The sequence below is a fragment of the Phyllostomus hastatus genome, unplaced genomic scaffold (assembly GCF_019186645.2).
Source record: "Phyllostomus hastatus isolate PE091 unplaced genomic scaffold, TTU_PhHast_1.1 phas_scaffold_501, whole genome shotgun sequence".
NCBI lineage: Eukaryota > Metazoa > Chordata > Mammalia > Chiroptera > Phyllostomidae > Phyllostomus > Phyllostomus hastatus.
Window position 1 is genome coordinate 71,160,025 of NW_025334033.1, and position 18,456 is coordinate 71,178,480.

Genomic DNA, 18,456 nt, shown 5'->3' on the forward strand with positions numbered 1-18,456 from the left:
GTAACAGCAGGCACCGTGATGGGCGAGACCCGCCCTGTCTCCTCTGCGCCTTCCCGCAGCCCAGAGCACGTGCGGCCCATCTCCAGGAGGCACAGCGAGGCCCTGGGGGTGGGGTCACGTGTCTAAAAACACTGAGGTAAGGGATGCAGCTCCTGGGGGCCGGGTGGTCCCCGGGGCGAGCCCCCACCGTGTTGCCTCCCCTCTGCATTGTCCAGACGCCCAGCACACGCGTGTGCACGTGTCGGGGGGGTGGAGAGCAGGCATCCAGGCCCCAGGAAGGGGCAGGGCCCTGGTGGTTTGGGCAGCCTCCCCGCCTCCCTGCCCCGGGCTGCCAGCTCAGCACTGCAATTCCCTCGAGAATTCCCCCTCCGTCACTGGGTGGAGCTCAGTGATGAGAGAATCTCCACCACGGCCCTTTTCCCGGAAATCGCACCGGCTACGAGAAGGGTCCAAAAGCAGTCCCAGGCCTGAAGGGACAGCAGCTGAACTCGGCCATTTTGCATTGCCACCACAAGCCACGGTGACAGGCTGGGCCCTTTTAGGGGGGAGTCCCTGATGACCTGGGAGGGCCGCTCCCCCAGGAAGCCCTCCTGCACGGCACGCCTTAGAAGGAAGGCCCCCTGAATGGGAGTCCTGTTGCCTCATGGGCCCACAGAAGCCATTTCCCCTTAGCACCCCATTTCCCCATCTGCCAGACGCGAAAGGAAGTGTGCGGCCTGGCCTCCTCCCTGGAGAAGGGCAGGGGCTGACGGCCAGGAGACGTCTTGCGGGGCCAGGGCCCTCGTGGGCGAGGGCGCCCCGGGAGGCCGGTTCCTGGTCAGCTGCCCTGGCCACCCCGTGGTCCCCGGGCAGGTCAGCTGACTCCGGCCCGGGCCCGGCACAGCTGCGATGGTCCCGCGCAAGCGACCTCTCCCGGGCAAGGTCCAGCGGCGGCAGGGACCCTCCCCTCAAGGCCTCCGCCTGTGAGCTGGCTCGGCCTCCTCGGGACCAGTCTCCTCGTCCGTCAGCAGGGGACACAAGGGCTGTGCCCCACGCAGTCGGCGAGTGGCGTGACCCTGGGGCACGGGAGGCACCAGGAAAGCTTCCCCCGGGTCGAGGGAGAAGCGGGACCGGGAGCGGGGCAGTGGGAAATGCAAGTCATCTCCCAGAGGGAAGTGGGCCCGGGCCCGGGGGAGGGGCCAGGGGATGGCCCCGCGTGCCCTGGGCTGCCGGTCGTGGGGAGCCCACCCCACGGGCAGCGCCGCCCTTGTGACCGGGGCCACTGGGCAGGTCCTGCTGGTGGAGCCAGGCCCAGCCACCCTCAGCCCCTGCATTCCTGCGAGGAGCCCCTCAGCCCCTGAATGCGCCCCCCGCTGCCTTCCACGCCCCCCTGTTCGGGGGCGCTGTCCCCTAGCAAGGGCCAGCGACACCACCACCTCATGTGGCTGGGCTGCGCTGCCCCGAGGGCGAGGGGGAAGACCCAGCGAATAAACAAGGTTATGAAATATTGGGAAATCATCTTGTTTTTCCAAAGATGGTAACCACGTGGAGGGCAGCAAAACCTCCCCTGTCTGCATCTGGCGGTCTGGCCGGGCAGTCCTTCCTGGTGTCTGACTGAAATGCCTGAAGCTGCCCTTCCACACCGGTCCACAGCCGGGCAAAGCACTGTGGGGCGGGACTCCCGGTTCCGCCCCTGACTGGTGCGGGGCTGGGCCTGCCTGTGCCTCAGTTTCCCCGTCTGTGGAAAAGGGGTGATGAAGGAGTGCCCACGTCACGAGATTTTCTGATGGAAACTGTCAGCGCATGCAAAGCCCCGAACGCAGGGCCTGGCACCCGTGAAGGCCCGCGGAAGTCAGCCCCGCGCCCCAAAGTACCGGGGGCAGGGCCCGGGACCGGCCCGATCCCTCCTCCCGAGCTCACGGCCGCGAGGGTCGCAGCGGCCAGGGGGTGGTAGCCACCCCGGGGTCCACTGGCGGGTCCACGGCCGAACAGCGGAGCGCTACTCACCCTTACAAAGGAAGGGGAGTCTGGCACACGCTGCCACACGGGTGGGCCTTGGGGACATCGTGCTAAGGGAAGGAAGCCACTCACAAAAGGACCGACACTGCGGAGTCCCCTTCTGTGAGGTGCTCAGGTGAATCAGAGGTACGGGGATGGAAAGCGGTCCGTTTGGTCATGCATGGTTTCACAGGGTTTTATCTACTTGTGTTTAGAGGGGGGGACAGAAGGGAGGAAGAGAGGGAGAGGGACGGTTGGCCGCCTCTCGCGCACCCCCCTGCCGAGGACCTCGCTGGAAACCCAGGCACGTGCCCTGACCGGGAGTCAAACAGGCGACCTTTTGGTTCCCAGGATGACGCCCAGCTCACTGAGTCACACCGGTCAGGGCTTGTTCTGCATATTTTACCAAAGTTTGGTGGCTTTTTTTTTTTTTTAAGTCAGCCATCACCCCTGAGCAGAGAGAAGGGAGGCAGAGCCCGGTGTGCGCAGCCCTGCGGTGGGGCGCGGGGTCAAGGCCCTGCCTCGCACGGCAGGAGCTGACCGGGGCTCCTGACCAGGGGCTGGGCCGGCCTGCCGGTCCAGTGCAGGCGGCTCCTGCCCGCTGCCCTCCCTGCCACACGCAGCCAGCCCGCCGCCCTGCGGGGCGTGGGGCCGCAGACGGCCAGGGACACTCCCACCTGGCATCTGATGTTCCTTTCCGGCTAAGCAGGGCTCTTGGCTGGCCCGCCCTGCAAGCGTCCTCACATGTCAGAGGGGTAAGAATAGCTCCTGCCCCGTCAGGCTCTGCCCCCCACCCCCAGCCGTCGCCGCCCGTGGCCCTCCGGGTAGCCCCGCTGTCAGAGGCGGTCCCGTGTGTCGGGGGCTTCGCGGACACGCCGGGCCCTCCGGGAAGGGGCTGGTGCAGCACACACGGACAGGGCCGCCGGCCCCACGCCTGGCCCCGGCTGCTGCTCGGGCGGAGCCATGGAGACGGGGGCTGGTGGCCCCAGGCCACGGGGGACCAGGCTCAGCGCTTGCCCTGGAAGCGTCATTCCTGCCCCTGCTGATGGGGACCCGCTGCCCGGAAGCCTCCCCCTCCCGCAGCCCCCGGCCCAGAAAGCTTCAGCGAGCTCCCCGACCCGACCCGACCCGTGTGGAGTCAGGGGCGGAGGCCCGGCAGGAAAGCTGCACCTGCACAGTGAGGGGACAGGGGGCGGTGAGCTGGGACCCCTCGGGCTCCCTCCCTCGGCCGCTTCTGGCTGGATGAACGTGCTGGGGCCGGGGAGCCCGGGGTGCGGGGGCCTCCCATTCATCCGCGGAGCAGACGGAACAACCCTCCCCGCCGGGGCACCGTGGCTGTGCTGGCCCACGGGACAGGCGTCCTGCCCCAGGCCTCGGGCGGAGGAGGGGTGGGGCCCACCTCGCTGTCTCCTCCCGAAGCCCCTCACCTCCCAGAGCCCCTCAGGGACAGGGTCTATGTCCAAACCCAGGCTGGCCCACGACCACCAGTCCCAAGGAGGAAGAGGAAGTTCTGTCCCAAGGGGCACCCCCAGCTCCGCTCCCCAGCCGCCGCTCTGCAACTGCTCCCAGGCCAACCGAGGGAGTGGGCAAGGGGGGGGCGTGGGGGGAGGAGGGGAGCAAACAAAAGGGAGGGAGGAGCAGAGGCTCCAGCAAGAAGCAAAAGGGAAGCTGGTGCTCGGCCGGGAAATTCCTGAGTGACCGGGCCCTTTCCAGAGCGCAAGGTTCCTGGACCGTGAAACAGTGCCCGGGCGGCTACGGTGGGCACTCCCGTGGGGACCCTCTGCCGCCAGGTGACAGAGCCCAGGAAGCAGGCCTGGGAGGGGAACCAGAGGCCCAGAGAGGGGTGTGGCCTGCTCAGAGCCACCCTAAGCCAGGACAAAGCTGGGCTCAATGAGGATCAAGCCGTGGCTGTTTGGGTGCAGGCTTTGCCCCCAGCAGCCTGCCCTGGCCCAGCCCCAGCCCCAGCCCCAGCCCCAGAAAGGGAAAGTGCTGGGGCAGGAGTTCCCCAGGCCTGAGTGTGGATTCCCATGGTGACATTGTGGGAAGGCCCCCAGCACAGGCGTGCTGCCAACAGCTGCGCACCCCTGCACCCCCTTTCCCTGGAGGCACCTCCTCCAGGAAGGCTCCCTCCCATGTCTCTCTGCAGCCACAGTGATGCCCAGAGTGGGACCGGCCCTCCCCAGCTGGGCCCAGGGAGCTGGAGTGGGTGCCGGCTCTGTGACGAGGAAGCGTTGTGCTGAGCAGGGGGCGGGCGGGAGGGGGGGCTCTTCCAGTTAGCCAATCAGAATCCGTCGTTGGACAATAGGTCAACACCGGACTGGTCGGTCCGCCTTGGGTGAGGATCCCCGTGCTCCAAATACCGGGGTCGGGGGACTCTCCGCCAGTCGCGCCCCCTGAACCCGCCACCCCGCCCCGACTGGTGGGAGGTGGCGACCACCCGCAACAAACACACACTCACATTCCCCAGCGGGACGGGCCCAGCACCGCCTCGGGGGCGCGCGCACGACCGGGAACTCGGGGACGAAGGGAGCCTTCGCCCAGCCTCAGCCCGCGGATTTTCCGCGGTTGCAGAGTTGGGGGGGGGGGCGGCGGGGGGGAGCGGGCGGTCGGCCCAGCGCGGGGGGGTGGGGGCGGAGCCTGGATCTTTATCTGGCCGTGCCCGGCTCCGGCGGCAGAGCGGCGTTGCGACCAACAGAGTAAGTGACCTCCAGTCTCCTGGCGTCCGGCGTCCGTCCCCGTCGTCCCGCGCGGCTGCCGGTCCTCCGGGTTCCCGGGAGGGGTCCCCGGCCCATCCTCCGAGGGAGCGGCAGATGCGGCAGAGGGGACCAAGGGGGCGGACGATCAGAGAGCCCAAGGCCTCCCGCAGCCCCACTTCTAGGGAAACTGCTGCCCCTGCACGGAGCGGCCCCGCGCTGGGAAGCAGAGGTCCGCATGGCGCCCTAGGCGCGGGCTCTGTCCCTGGGAAGGCAGAGAGGCCGGAATGTGCGGAAAGGCGCCGGGGTCTCGCTGTCTTTCGCGGTAGGGAGGCCGGGGCCCCCGGGCGGGAGAGGGAAGCTGGCTGGATGATCGAGGCCGAGTCACTTCATTCCCTGTGCCTGGCCGTTATCTGGGTGACGGTTTGCCGTCTGTCGGTTCCCAGAGGAGCCAGGCGCAGAGGCCACGGGAGGCTGTGTGAGCTTTAGCCCTGCCGGGGAGGAGGGGGCGGGGCGGGTGCGCCTGAGAAGCTGGTGGCACTGGGAGGGCCGGGTGTGGGGGCCACCGCTGGGCCGCAGGCTGGGCCACACTGTATTCAGGTCTCTTATCTGCGTGTGCCCAGCCAACTGCCCTGGCGGGTGGGGGTGCCTCGCCTGCCTGCCTCTGCAGTGCTGGGCGCCCAGCCCTGCCTAGCAGACCCACAGCCTTCCCGAGGCCCAGCCAGGGGCGGGCCCTTGGCTGCGAGTGTTTTCAGCTCTCCCAGCTCTCCACAGGGGCCAGCTTCGGGGGACCAGCCTTGGGGGCTTCCAGGCCTGGAGTACGAGTCTGTGCCCCAGGCGCGGAGGCAGCGGTGCAGGGCAGGGACCTGCCAGAGCAGGGTCTGGAGGTCAGACGGAGCCTAGTGGGCGTGGGGACCAAGGAGTAGGGGTTGGTGAGGGCAGAGGTGAGGCTGGTGGCAGCCCTGCTGGTCAGGATGGCCCTCTCCCTCACTCCAGCAGGGTGGCGCTGAGCAGCCCAGGCAGCTGGCCAGACCAGCTCCTGGGGGTGCACGGCATGAAAATGGGGTGGAGTGGGAGAGGACGCCGGGGGCAGTGGGTGGGTGGGCAGAAGCACCCATTGGCCTCTCGCCGAGGGCCCTTGGTTTGGGGGCTCCCTAGAGTGCCCCTGCTTGGTGCTGGAGAGGAGCTGCCAGACCGAGTGGCACGGGCGGCAACTCTAGGGCCCTGCCCAGGGTGCCCGGTAAAGCCAGTGGGAGCGGGGACAACCCAGGCTCCCTGGCCCCTGGGAGGGGGTGGGCCGGGGAGGCAGCAGGGGCTCTGCAGAGTCTGACAGGCCTGAGCTGAGCGCCCCCCCATGCCTCCCCGCCCCACCTGCTCTGCGTCTGGGCCAAGCACGCCTCGCCCCACACACTTCAGTGTCTCCTTCCGGATGGCGGTTATCCATCAGCACTGTCTGTGGCAGGGGTGAATCGAAGCCGCCGGGTTGCATGCGTGATGGCCTGGCGTATTTGCTGTTGGGTGGTGGTGGAGCAGGCACTATGGTTACCGGTCGCCCCAGTCACCAGGCAGGCCCGGCCCCGTCTGCTCCCTGTTCGCAGCCCTGCCCTGGCTGCTCCCTTGGGGTCAGCCCTGTTCCCCTCCCCCAGCCCTGGCCTTGCTCCGATAACGGTCAAGGTGTTTGGAGGGCGATGCCGGGCACAAGGTGGTCCTGCCCGCCTGAGTGCGGCTGGCTAGGCGGTGGGGGACGCAGAGGCAGGTGATGAGCCCCAAGCTCAAGCGGCCGACCACAGGGCCCGTGGACCTCCCTGAGCCGGTTTCGTGAGATGAGGAAAATCACGCCTGGGTGGGAGTGAGGAGGAGGTGGGGTGGGCGCCCAGGAGGGGCAGAGAGAGTGGGCGCTGTGGTGAGGGCGGTGTCTCCCCTTCCCAGAGCTGTCGGGGGGGGGGGGGGAGCAGGAGCCAGGACGCCTGTGCTCCCGTCCAGGTCCCCCGTGGCTTCAGGCAGCCCTGTCCCCGCCAGCGTGGGAAAGGCTCTCCGAAGTCCTCCCCCACCCACTGGAGTGTGAGGGGTGCCGTGCTTTCTGTGGCCTGAGCCCCAAGGCCGTACTGGGGCTCAGGATCTGCCTGCCTCGTGGTCCCAGCAGGAGCAAGCCTGTTTCTGCTCTCGGCGCCCCTCGGGGACCCCACGGCCAGACAAGAGCAGGGGAGAGCGGGTGAGACAGGGGGTGTGCCTGGGCGGGTCTCTGCCTCGGCCCAGCCCCTGGCGCCGCGGGCCTCCCCGGGCCTCTGTGCTGACTCTGTGCACTGGGACCACAGCCCTTGCTCTGGGTGTCGGGGGCGTCCTCACGCCCTGCAGCCCCGGCCCAGAGGGTGGGCTGTCAAAGGATCATTGGACCGGCAAAGCGAAAGCCTCTCTGTCTGGGAGGCTTGGCACCCCCAGCTTCCTCCCTCTCTGGTCATTCTGGGAGCGTCTGGAGGGGGAGAGGAGCTGGAGGGGCAGAGGAGCTGCTGTCCAGGGAGCGAGCCAGCCGTTGGTGCCCACGCGGGCCCGAGGGCCAGCGCCCTGGGGGTCCTGCTGGGGCAGCTGATCAAGCACACGGGGCTGCCGCCACGCCGGTGCGCCGTGACCGCTCACGCTTCTGTCCCCCTCCCCTAGCCCACCTGCAGGTCTGAGCCCGCGTGACGCTGAAGAGGATGACGACCTTCTCCCATGTCAGAGGCCTCTTCTGAGTACCTGGCGCCACCCCTGGGATCCGAGGGACCCCCGGAGAGGGGCGAGCAGGAGGCTCTGAGGAAGAAGCAGAAAGGCCTGGCCAACATGTTCAGCATCTTCACCAAAGGGAGGAAGAAGAAGGGCCAGCCCAGCCCTGCCAAGACGGAGGGCAAGCCTGAGCCCGGGCCCCGGCGCGGGGACCTACTGCCCACCGGTAGGCTGGGGCCCCTCCTGGGCTTGGGGTTCCATGTCAGAGCTGTGCGGGGCCTCTCAGGGCTGGGGCTCCCCGAGCAGCTGGCCCACCGACCCAGGACCCAGAGAGGGCAGGAACCGTGGGCTTGGAGGTGTCTCCCGTCCTGGCTTCCACCTGCACCTCCTGCCTAGTTTGGGGGCTGGGTGGAGGCGTACTGGGCTTCCGTCCCGTCTGAGACACCCACGGGCCTCTCTGGGCGCATTGCTTCTCCCTTTGGGCTCTCATGGGGGCAGAGGGGTCCCCGCCAGCCCCCGACCCGTGGCTGGCCGCGCTAACGCGCTGTCCGGTCCTCGCAGCGGAGGAGCTCAAGGCGGAGCTGGAGCTCGGGCGGCTGGAGGCCGCGGCGCCACTGCTGCTGCTGGAGCGGGAGCTGGCGGCGTTGGCGGCGGCGGGCAGCGCGAGCGAGGAGGAGCTGGTGCGGCGCCAGAGCAAAGTGGAGGCGCTGTACGTGCTGCTGCGCGACCAGGTGCTCAACCTGCTGCGCCGGCCGCTGGAGGTGGCGCCCGAGCGGCTGCGCCAGGCGCTGGCCGTGTTGGCGGAGCAGGAGCGTGAGGACCGGCGCGTGGAGGCCGCGGGGCCCGGGCCCTCTGGGCTGGCGACCACCCGCCCGCGGCACTGGCTGCAGCTGTGGCGGCGCGGCGTGGCGCAGGAGGCCCAGGAGCGCCTGGACCGGCCGCCGGACGCGGACGCCGAGGGCCGCTCCGAGGCCGAGCGCGCCTTCCTGCACATGGGCCGCACGTTGAAGGAGGACCTGGAGGCCGTGGTGGAGCGGCTGAAGCCGCTGTTCCCCGCCGAGTTCGGCGTCGTGGCGGCCTACGCCGAGAGCTACCACCAGCACTTCGCGGCCCAGCTGACGGCCATGGCGCAGTTTGAGCTGTTGGAGCGCGACACCTACCTGCTGCTGGTGTGGGTGCAGAACCTCTACCCCAAGTGAGTGGGGGGGAGGGGCCGCGGCGGCAGGAGGCCCTGTCGCCCTGGGCCGGAGCAGGCTCAGCCAGGCCAGCGCAGGCAGAGAGTCCCTCGCTCCGCCCGCTGGGCACTTGGGCTCCCTCATTTCCGGGGCCTCAGCCACGTCCTGCAGCTGGGGACACGGAGGTGCAGGGAATGGCAGGGACTCCACTGGCTCATGAACTGGCAGGGGGCGGGGAGGACGAGGACCCTCCAGAGCGGGAGGGCTGTGTGGCAGAGGAGCCCAGGACCGGGGGAGCCCAGGGCAGGGACCTTGTGCCAGTCAGGCCAGGGAGCCGGCCTCGAGGATCGCCGGGGAGGATTCCGCCTGGAGCCAGGCGTGTCCCTGCCCAGGGCTGTGCCGGGGCCGACGGAAGGAAGGGTGGCAGCAGGGTGGCAGGGCGGTGCTCCGGGCAGAGGGAGTCCCTTCCCGGGCCTGCAGCGGAGCCGTGGGGAGCTCCTCGGTGTTTGGGTTCACCCACAGGCCACGGGGCCCTCCCAGACAGCTCCCAGACCGGGGCTGGGCGGGGCCGTGGGGCCCCTCGGAAAGACCCCTGTTGTGCGGGGCTGCCCACGGCAAGCTGGCTGCTGGTGCAGGGGCCCGCGTCTCCTCGGTGGGGTCCGGCTGCGCCAGCGGAGGGACCCGGCAGCGGTGGGCGCAGCCTCGGGCGCTCCCTGATTCGCCCAGACTCCGGGGATCCCCGAGCGCCAGCTGGGCGGAGGGGCACTGCGCGTGGACGCGCCCAGCTCCAGAAGCCAGGGCGTCCTTCTGGGCTGGCCCGGCCCCAAGTGTAAAGCTGGCAGGAAGCCTGGCGGGGTAGACAGTGGGAGCCGGCTCTGAGGGTCTTCAGGGACACCTCTGCGTGGCCAGTGGGCTTGGGTGGCGCTGAGCCTCCAGCGAGGTCCGGAGGAAGGGCCCGGGGGCGTGGTGGGTGAGCGGTCAGCAGGGCACAGAGGAAGGACCCAGGGCAGGGGCTGCCGGAGAGGGGGCCAGCCTGGAGCCGCTCCTCCGCGCCTGCGCTGCCTGACTCACCAGGAAATGCTGGGCACGCACACCGCTGCTGACCAGCCACCCGGTCCCGGGGCCCACGGGGGTCAGCCCGGCAGCAGACAGGCCAGCTGGGCACGGAGCCCCAAGGAGGGGAGGTCAGGGGGGCCTTGTGGAGGCCTGGGTGGCCGGAAGTGCGGGGAGCAAAGGGACATGGTGTCCAGCCTTCGGAAGGGGCAGAGAGAGGGCCACCCCTGAGCCTCCTGGCACACAGAGGCCCGAGGAAGTGCCCGGGCGGGGCCGTCCCTGAGGGGCCAGGACCCTGCAGAGCAGGGCGAGTGGAGCCGCCTCCACCTCCGCCTCAGCCTCCGCCTCCACGGAGCCCTTCCTGCTTGCACCCGCCCAGCCTCTGGGGCCGCAGGGCCAGCCTGGCAGGGAAAGGGGGTGAGGGGACGGGTGGGACGGCGGCTGCGGCCACAGGGAGTTGGGTTTCACGTGTGAGGGGGGGTCAGGTTCTCAGGTGGCGGCGGCGAGCACGCTCCGCCTGCCCAGTGGACAGCTGCCCGCGGTCGGAGACCAGGGTGGGGGCAGGGAGGCCTGGGAGGGACCCCTGCAGCGAGCCAGGCGGGAGGTGAAGGTGGCCGGGCCCTGGCCGGGGGCCGGGGGCCGGTCCGTGGGGGACACGTTTCGGAGCCTGAGTAGGTGGGAGGGTGAGAAAGGGGGACACACGAGGATTCCAGGGTTTTGACCTGGACCCAACTGAGCAGACAGAGGAGCCACCATCTGAGCTGCAGAAGCAGGGATGGGGGGCCGTGGGGGACAGACCACACAGTGAGGGGCCACGGAGACAAGCCGAGGAGGAGAGCTCCGGCCTGAGCGGTGGGGGCTGGGGGGGCCGCTTTCCTTACGCCCCCCCCCACTGCCCGCAGCGACATCATCAACAGCCCCAAGCTTGCCGGCCAGCTGCAGGGGGTCGAGCTGGGGAGCCTGCTGCCACCCCGGCAGATCCGGCTGCTGGAGGCCGCCTTCCTGTCCAACGAGGTGGTAAGTCTGGCCGCAGCGCCGGGGAGGGGCAGGAAGGGGACAGAGGGGCGGCTCAGGACGGACAGGACGTGGGCAGAGAGCTGGACTGGGACTTCCTGCCACCCTGACCCTCCCCCCCCCCACAGACCAGCGCGAAGGAGCTGATGGCCCGAGCCCTGAGCCTGGAGTCGCAGCACTGGGCCCAGGACGTGGCCCCTCAGCGGCTGGACGGCCACTGCCACAGCGAGCTGGCCATCGACGTCATCCAGGTAGCACAGCCCGCCCCTCCTGCCCACGGACGGGCAGCCCGCTGCACACACAGCCCACCTCCCAGCCCGCCCCCTCGTGCCCTCGAGCCCCCTCCCCTCCCCCAGCCCTCGCCCCCGGGGCAGGGGCCCTGCTCAGCTCACCCCCCCCGCCCCGCAGATCATCTCTCAGAGCCGGGCCAAGGCCGAGAGCATCACGGCTGACCTGGGCATGCAGATAAAGCGCCTGCTTTGGGTGGAGCTGGCTGCATTTCTGAGGAGGTGAGTGTGTGTGTGTGTCTGTGTGTGTGTGTGTGCAGGATGCACACGGGGGGCCTACAGCCTCCTCCCTGGGCCCCATCCGGGGATCCAAGCTAGAGCAGGGCCCCCTCCCAAGCCCATGGAGTGCCCGTCCTGTCGAGCAGGAGTCCTGGCCCCCGCACCACCCAGCCGAGCGTGGAGTGCCCCCCCCCTTGGCGAGGCTCCCAGCAGACCGCCCTCCAGCTGCAAAGAGGGTGCCTCCCGGGGCCTGAATCCCCTGGCCTCCCCTTCTGCTGGCACCTCCAGTCTCCACCCCACAATTCTCTTGGCTGCCCCCCCTCCTCTGAGGACTCCCCCCTCTGCCCATGGCCCCTCCAGTCTCCCCGGAGTAGAGGGGGCAGCAGAGCTGGGCTGGCCCCCTGTTCAGGAGCTCGGCAGGGCCTGGCCCCACTGGGGCGAAGTCAGTCCCACGATGCTTAGGGGCCAGCGCGTGCCGGGCCGTGGGGGTCCCTCTGGGAAAAGCGCCCCGTAAGCCCCGGGAGGCTGCTGTCACCCCAGTGTTTGCGCTGGTCCCGCAAGTGCCACTTCCGGTTTCACCAGCTACCAGCGAGCCTTTGACGAATTTCTGGAGCGGTGCAGACAGCTGGGGAATTACAGGGCCACGGTCATGGCCAACATCAACAGCTGCTGGTCCTTGCGGTGAGGGGGGTGAGGGCCCAGGAGCGGGTGTGGGAGCGGGGGAACCCGGGAGGTCACGGCCCGTGGGAGAGGAGGGGCGGCTGGGCCGTGGAGGGGGGCAGCTCAGCACGACGTGCGGCGGACGTGAGCGAGGCCCGTGGGGAGAGAAAGCAGCGGGGAGCGCCGAGGGGCCGCGGGTCCGGCCGAGCTCGCAGGCCGGGGGTTTCCCGGTGGCTTTGTCCTCCGAGCAGCCCTGCGAGGCGGCTGCGCCCGTCAGCCGGGGAGCGCACGGCGGCGGCGCGCGGAGGCTGAGCCACGCCCCCCGGCTAGCAGAGGGCGTGGCCTGGGTGTGTGCTGCGGGTGGGGGGCGGCGAGCAGCTGGGCCCCCCGGGGGAGTATGGTCGGGGTGACTTGGACTCGCTCCCGCGGGGAATGGGGACAATGGGGGCCCATGGAGGGTTCCAGGGTGAAGAGGTGGTTGAGGAAGATTTTCGCTGGGCCAGCTGGCTCTCTGGGAGTGGGCTGTAGGCTGGGCAGGGCCGGCGTGACCGCGTGCCCCCCCCCCCCGCCCCCGGCCTTCCAGGACGTTCATCGAGCAGAACCAGCAGACACCCCAGGACCTCCTGGGCTACCTGAATGAGCTCAAGAGTCACGGCTTCCACACGCTGCTCCAGAGCCTGGTGGAGCGCCTGCAGGTACCCCTGCTGTGCCCGGTGCTGGGGACGTGATGGGGGGCGGGGGAGGAAGGGCAGAAGCCAAGACTGGCCCGTGGGGGCTGGTGCTGCCCCGGGCTGAGGCCATGGAGGCCTTGATCTTGCCTCCACCGGGCCGCCCCGGGGCTTGGCCTCAGGAGAACTTCAGTGGACCCCACCCTTCAGACTCGGCGCAGTCCCCGCGCTTGAACCCAGTTTGCCTCCCTCGCTCCCAGCCCCTCCCTGGGCCTCGCTGCCAGCAGCGATGCTCAGAGCCTTGGCAGCCACCCACGGCACCTGCTGGAGCCGGGAAACCCACAGAAAGCCCCTGAGGCAGAGTCCTGGGGAAAAAAAACAGGAGGGGTCCCCTGCCTGCCCTCCAGGGAGCCCACCCTGTCCCGGGCGACCGGCACCGGAGACCATGGGTGGCCTGCTGGCGGTGAAGTCCAGACCACAGCCCCAAGGACTTGGCGTCGGTGAGGCACAGGCCTCGTTTAGGCAGGAATGTATTTATTTGAGGGGGTGGGGGTGGGTGGAGAAAACCCCAGGGCAGCCAGATGGGTTTGGCTCCGAAGGAGCCACAGCTGGTTGACCTTGCAGAAGGGTACAGAGACCCCGCCTGTGAGTCGAGCTCCGCCCCGGTCCCCTGGCGGCCCTGGAGCCCCCACCCCTGGGCCGGCCCTGCACGGCGGTGTGAGTGTCTGTGCGCGCATGTGTGTGTGTGTGCGCGTGTGTGTGTGTGTGTGTCCCGCACCCCTTCCCCTGCAGGGCGGGGCCAGACACCCCCCTCTCTCCTGTCCCAGCCCCTGTTCAAGCACTTCTCGCACACCCGCTGGGCGGCCTCGGAGAAGACCATGGAGAACATCGTCCGCACGGTGGAAGACGCGCTGCCCGAGTTCTCGGGGCTGCGGGACTGTTTCCGGGAGGTGAGGGGGCCCTGGGCTGGGGGCTGGGGGCTGGGGGCTGGGCCTGGGCCTGGCAGGGGCTGCAGCCTGAGCACCCGTGCTAACACAGGTGTGTGCACACCCACGGACACGCGCGCACGTGCACGCCTGTGTGCACCCCTTTGCTCTGCCATCCACCCCTCCCTGGACTCCTGCCTTCGAGGCTTCGAGGGAGGTGGTGAGCTCCCCGTCAGGGCCTGGCTCACACGACCCTGCCCGCTGGCCCGCACAGGAGCTCATGGAGCTCGTCCACCGGCACCTGGTGAAGGAATACATCGTGCAGCTCAGCAAGCGGCGCCTGGTGCTCAAGACCGCGGAGCAGCAGCGGCAACTGTCGGGGCAGATCTTGGCCAATGCCGACCTCATCCAGTGCTTCTGCACTGAGCACGTAAGCCCCAGCCGCCCGGGATGGGCAGCCCCTACCCCTCCGGGCCTCCCCCAGCTCCGTCAGGCCTGGCCTGAGCCTCTCGGGCCCCTGGAGAAGAGGCAGCCTCCCTCCAACCCGGCCTGTGCTTGCAGGGCTCCTTGGCGACCTGGCTGCACCAGGCCCTGCCCACGCTCGCCGAGATCCTTCGCCTGCAAGACACCAATGCCATCAAGATGGAGGTGGCCACTTACGCCACCTTGTACCCTGACTTCAGGTGAGGATAGAGCACCACACGACCCGGGCAGTCGGCACGGCCCTGCCGGCCCCCACCGTGGTCGGACGCAGCCCGGCGTGGCGGCGGTCTGCCGTCGCGGTGCCTGGAGCTCGGTCCCCGCTGCGCCGGCTGAGAGGGTCCGACAGTGCAGCTCCCTGGTTCAGTCCTCTGTGCAGCCCCACGAGGCCGGCACCCGAGGCCTGGGAGCCGCAGACAGGCGGGCGAGGGGGCGCGGCCAGTCAGCGGTAGAGCTGAGATGAGTGTGGCGCCACCTTTACGGCGCTGCCCCTCGGGGGAGGCTGAGGCTGGAGAGACCAGGAACTCGCTGGAGGCCGTAGCAGGTCGGCGGCGGGGCTGGGGCCCGCCCGTCAGCCTAGAACCCTCCAGGACGTGGCCCTGGGCCCCGGACCCCTGTTCTGCAGCGGAGGCTTAGCCCTGGGCTGCCTGAGGGGCTCGGGAGCCGAGGAGATGATGTCTCTGGGCTGAGTCCTGTGGCACGGAGGAGGCGCCGAGTGGGTCTCGGACTGCAGTGACAGCTTAGCCGCGTCCAGCCCCCAGCTGACCTGCTGCACCTGCCCACCGGGCTGCCCACCTCCCTCCCCTCCCCCACCTGTTTGTCCACCCACACCACCCGCCCACCTCCCCGTCTGAGCACCGAGGTGGGTGGTTGTGTAGCTCTCCGGTGATAGGCGAGGGCAGACCCTGAAAAACTGGAACTTATTTATTAAAAAGTGTGTGTTCTCACATGTTTAAACTCCAGCCACCTTCAAAATACTCTCCATTTGATGCAATACACCTGTTGAGACTTTTTTCCACTGCTCAAAACAGTTTTTGAACTTGTCGATTATGATGCTTTTTAGTGCTTCTGCCATTTTTTGTTTCACCTCTTCCCCATCGGCAAAACGTTTCCCCGGGAGGACTTTTTTCATCCGGGGAAACGAAAAGGTCTGTGGGGCGCGATCGGGCGAACAGGGAGGGTGGGGCAGGGGGCTCGTGCTGCCTTTGGTCACAAACTGCTGAACACTCAGCGCGGTGTGGGCAGGCGTGCTCATGAATCCCCCACCATGCAATGGCAAACGCGTTCAAAGAATCCTTAAAAACATTCACTGAAGCGGAACACAACCTCTCACAACAGCACCAGCTGGCGCACTGATACGGGTGGGTTCCTAGAACACTCATCTAGCAGGGGACGCCCGTAGGACAAGGGGCCTGCCCTCCAGGAGATAATTCCAGTTTTTTGGGGTCCCCCCTCGTGCTTACCCACCCATCCACATGTCTACCCACCCAGCCATCCTTCCACTCCCCTATCCCTGCACCCATCCATCCATCTACCCACTCACCCCTCATTCACCCACCCCCACCCATCCGCACCCGTCCACCTGTCCATGTATCTGCTCATCCGTCATCCACCCGTCCACCCGTCCACCCGTCCTTGCATCTGTCCGTCATCCGCCCATAATCCACCTTCACCCATCAATTCACCCGCCCACCCCTCCGCCCATCTCCCGCCCATAATCACCGAGCGGTGCGCTAGGTGCCAGGCATTCTCCCAGGCGCCTCCCGGGATGCCGTGAAATACAGGACAGACCAGGTCTCCCTTCTCCCCCATGGAGCGGTCGCCCCCGGAAGGGAGGCGGTGGCGAGGGAATCAGGCACAGAAATACAGTTCCAGGTGGCAAAGACTGTTCCCCCAGCAGCAGATGCTGGCTTGAGAGAAGGGAGGGCCCTGGGGGAGGTGGCGTTCCAGCTGAGACCCGCAGAGTGAGCGGGGGAGGGGGTCGTCTGAAGAGCGGGTGGAGGGACAGCGGGGCCAGGGCCTGCGACGGGCGGGGCTCAGTGTGCTGCAGGGACAGGCGGTGGCCGCTGCTGCCGGGCTGGGGGGGAGGCCAGCGCACCGCCCCGCGTGGGCAGTGAGCTGGCCGCAGGGCGCCACGCTCCGGCCAGGAGCCTGGGGGGCTGGGACGGGGTACGAGCAGGGCTGTTGGTGACCAGGCTGGACTGACGGGACGTTCTCCTCGCCAGCAAGGGCCACCTGAGCGCCATCTTGGCCATCAAGGGGAACCTGTCCAACAGCGAGGTCAAGAGCATCCGGAGCATCCTGGACGTCAGCGCCGGGGCACACGGGCCCTGCAAGTCCCTGTTCTCACTGATAAACATTGCTTAGCTCTTCCTGCGGCCTGACCTGCTGTGAGCGCTCGGCGGGCGTCGGACACGCCCCCCTTGGGGGCAGCCACTCCACTGGGGTGCAGTTCAGGCCGGCACCGGCTTCTTGGCCCCTCACGGGCCCCCTGCCTTCTGCTGCTGCTGCTGCTCAGGCCTGGCCGAGGTGCGGGCCCCTGGGCAGCTGGAACCGGACAGGCCTCGGTTTGTCACCAGTCCTGCGGGGCAGGCACACCCGCCGCGAGGAGCCAGAGAGGCCACACCTGAGGACGGACAGTTGCTCGCGTGTTTGCTGAAGGCGGGAGAGGGGCCGGGGCTCAGAGGTCCCAGGTCCCCTCCTGCCGGTGGGGCCCTTCCCGGTCCACCTCGCAGCTGCTCCCCCCGTGGCCCGTCCGCGCGCCCGGCCGGGCGGAAGGCAGCTGGAAGAGGAAGGGAAAGAGGAGCCCTTATCTGGGGCCGGGGAAGGGGAGTCCCCAGAACACTGGGGGCCCCTCCAGCGCCAAAGCCCTCCTCCAGATTGCACAGGGACCCCTGTAGCGCAGACCCTGGCCTCTCCCATTGCCCACAGGCACCCCCTGAGGGGGGCCCAGGAGGAGGCCTCCGGGGTCTTCTAGGGCTCAGCCAGCCTGCCCCCCCCCCCCCGCCGACACCATGCAGGCCCTGGGTGGGGCAAGCTTGACCTCTGACCCTTTTCCCTGTGTTAGTTTCCTCCTGCTGCTGTAACAAATTTCCACAAACGTAGCAGCTTAAAGCAAGACTTATTTTCAGTTCTGAGGCCCCGTGCAGGTCTGCGACTTGAGGGCTGGGCGGGCTGTTCCCTCCCGAGGCTCTGGGGAAGCACCCCCTGGCCTCCCGCAGCCGCGAGAGACCACCCTCCCCGAAATCGTGGCTCACGGGCCCCCCCCCATCCCAGAGCCCTGTCCCACCCTAGCATTTCCCTCCTGCCTCCCTCGCCCACGTCAGAGCCCTCGCCGTCGCCCCGGGCCCACGCGGGGGGCCCGGACCCTCTCCGCTGGTCACGGCAGCGGATCAGCGGCCTCAACTCCACCTGCCGCCCCCACTCCCCTCGTGCGGAGCCTGACACGGTCTCCGGTGCCCGAGAGGAGGGCGTGGCATCTGCGGGAGCCACGGGTTTGCTCGCCGTGGCCGCCATCTGCCCCCTGCCCTGGGACACCTCGTCCGCCCCTGGAGGACGGGCCAGCTGCCCTCCGGCCTCTGCCCGCCCCACAGACCCTCTCTGCATCAGGGGCAGGTCAGACTCGGGGGCCGCCGGGGTCGGCCGGCCCCCTTTCCAGGTACGTGGCCGGGACCTGGCCCGTCAATGGTGCACAGAAGCCTTTGTACATTTGTACAGTTAGCGTGTTGGATGTTATTAATATTATTTTTTATATACTGCTTTTGTAGGTGTGTACTCAGGACAGGACCTGGGTTCTTATAACTTAATATAAAGCTGCCTTCAGAAGTGTCTGTGGAGTGATTGGTCTGGGGAGTGGGGGGCGGGCATCCACAGCTTCCCCCGGCTCCTGGCGCCTGGACAGGCCTGTCCTCCCTGCTCTGTGTCCAGTTCACAGCGGGTCCAGCCCCGCAGCACTGCCCGCCCCTTCTCCCCGTAAGCAGGGGCTTGGGAAGCGCCTGCCCCCACTCCCTTCCTGAGGCGGGTGGGGGTGGGGGCTGGGGGCACGCTGGACACAGTCATTTCAGCGCCGTGTGTAGGGCCGCAGTGGGAACGTATCCTTATACTGCTGGAATTGACCTTGAAAGCCACATCCGTGAACAGGGGAGCCCCACAGTCTGTAGGGAGGGGCCCCAGCTCACTGGGGAGGGTGTGGCCGGACTGCAGGGCCCGTGTGCGGCCGCACATCAAAGCCCAGTAAGTCACACGCGGACGGGAGTTTGCAGCCAAGGAAGTGCGGGCGTATTAAGCACACGGGTCCCAGGAGGCCGGGCCCCGCCCCCCACCCCCCATCCCCCATCCCCCATGGCTGACGTCAGCCCTGGCGTTGCGGCGTCTGGTTGCGCAAGGACAAAGCTTGGTGGGTCTGTCTGGAGCTGAAACATCGCAGGCCCAGAGGTCATCTTAGGTTTGACCAGAACTTCTTCTGTGGCCAGCAGACCTGAAACTTTGGTTTACGACTACTGGATGCTGACCAGAACCGCACTGTTTCTGAGGCCTTGATGACCCAGCAAGGGAGGGGGTGGGGGAGGCAGGGGGCAGGCGGAGGCCAGTTTGAGTCAAAGGGA

General features: G+C 68.4%; 1 protein-coding gene across 5 annotated transcripts; it reads left to right on the forward strand.

The window, feature by feature from the left end:
• Window positions 1-118: 118 nt before the first annotated feature.
• TNFAIP2 (TNF alpha induced protein 2) lies at window positions 119-17,680 on the forward strand. 5 transcript variants are annotated; one of them, XM_045823610.1, is made up of 12 exons: window positions 119-136; window positions 7,326-7,596; window positions 7,932-8,565; window positions 10,501-10,615; window positions 10,741-10,863; window positions 11,021-11,121; window positions 11,701-11,799; window positions 12,362-12,473; window positions 13,274-13,396; window positions 13,647-13,802; window positions 13,934-14,055; window positions 16,078-17,680. In XM_045823610.1, the coding sequence occupies exons 2-12, from the start codon at window positions 7,380-7,382 to the stop codon at window positions 16,217-16,219; spliced, it is 1,944 nt and encodes a 647-aa protein (XP_045679566.1). In that variant the 5' UTR covers window positions 119-136; window positions 7,326-7,379; the 3' UTR covers window positions 16,220-17,680. The 5 variants fall into 5 exon arrangements, with proteins under 5 accessions (XP_045679566.1, XP_045679565.1, XP_045679563.1 ...); XM_045823609.1 differs by lacking the exon at window positions 119-136 and adding an exon at window positions 4,295-4,312; XM_045823607.1 differs by lacking the exon at window positions 119-136 and adding an exon at window positions 4,597-4,673.
• The last annotated feature ends 776 nt before the right edge of the window (window positions 17,681-18,456 follow it).

Excerpts from the sequence above, each read along its gene's own strand:
- TNFAIP2 (XM_045823610.1), top strand. The coding sequence starts at position 7,380 with ATGTCAGAGGCCTCTTCTGAGTACCTGGCGCCACCCCTGGGATCCGAG. Across the intron at positions 7,597-7,931 it reads CGGGGACCTACTGCCCACCG|CGGAGGAGCTCAAGGCGGAG; the intron begins GTAGGCTGGGGC and ends CGGTCCTCGCAG. Across the intron at positions 10,616-10,740 it reads CCTTCCTGTCCAACGAGGTG|ACCAGCGCGAAGGAGCTGAT; the intron begins GTAAGTCTGGCC and ends CCCCCCCCACAG.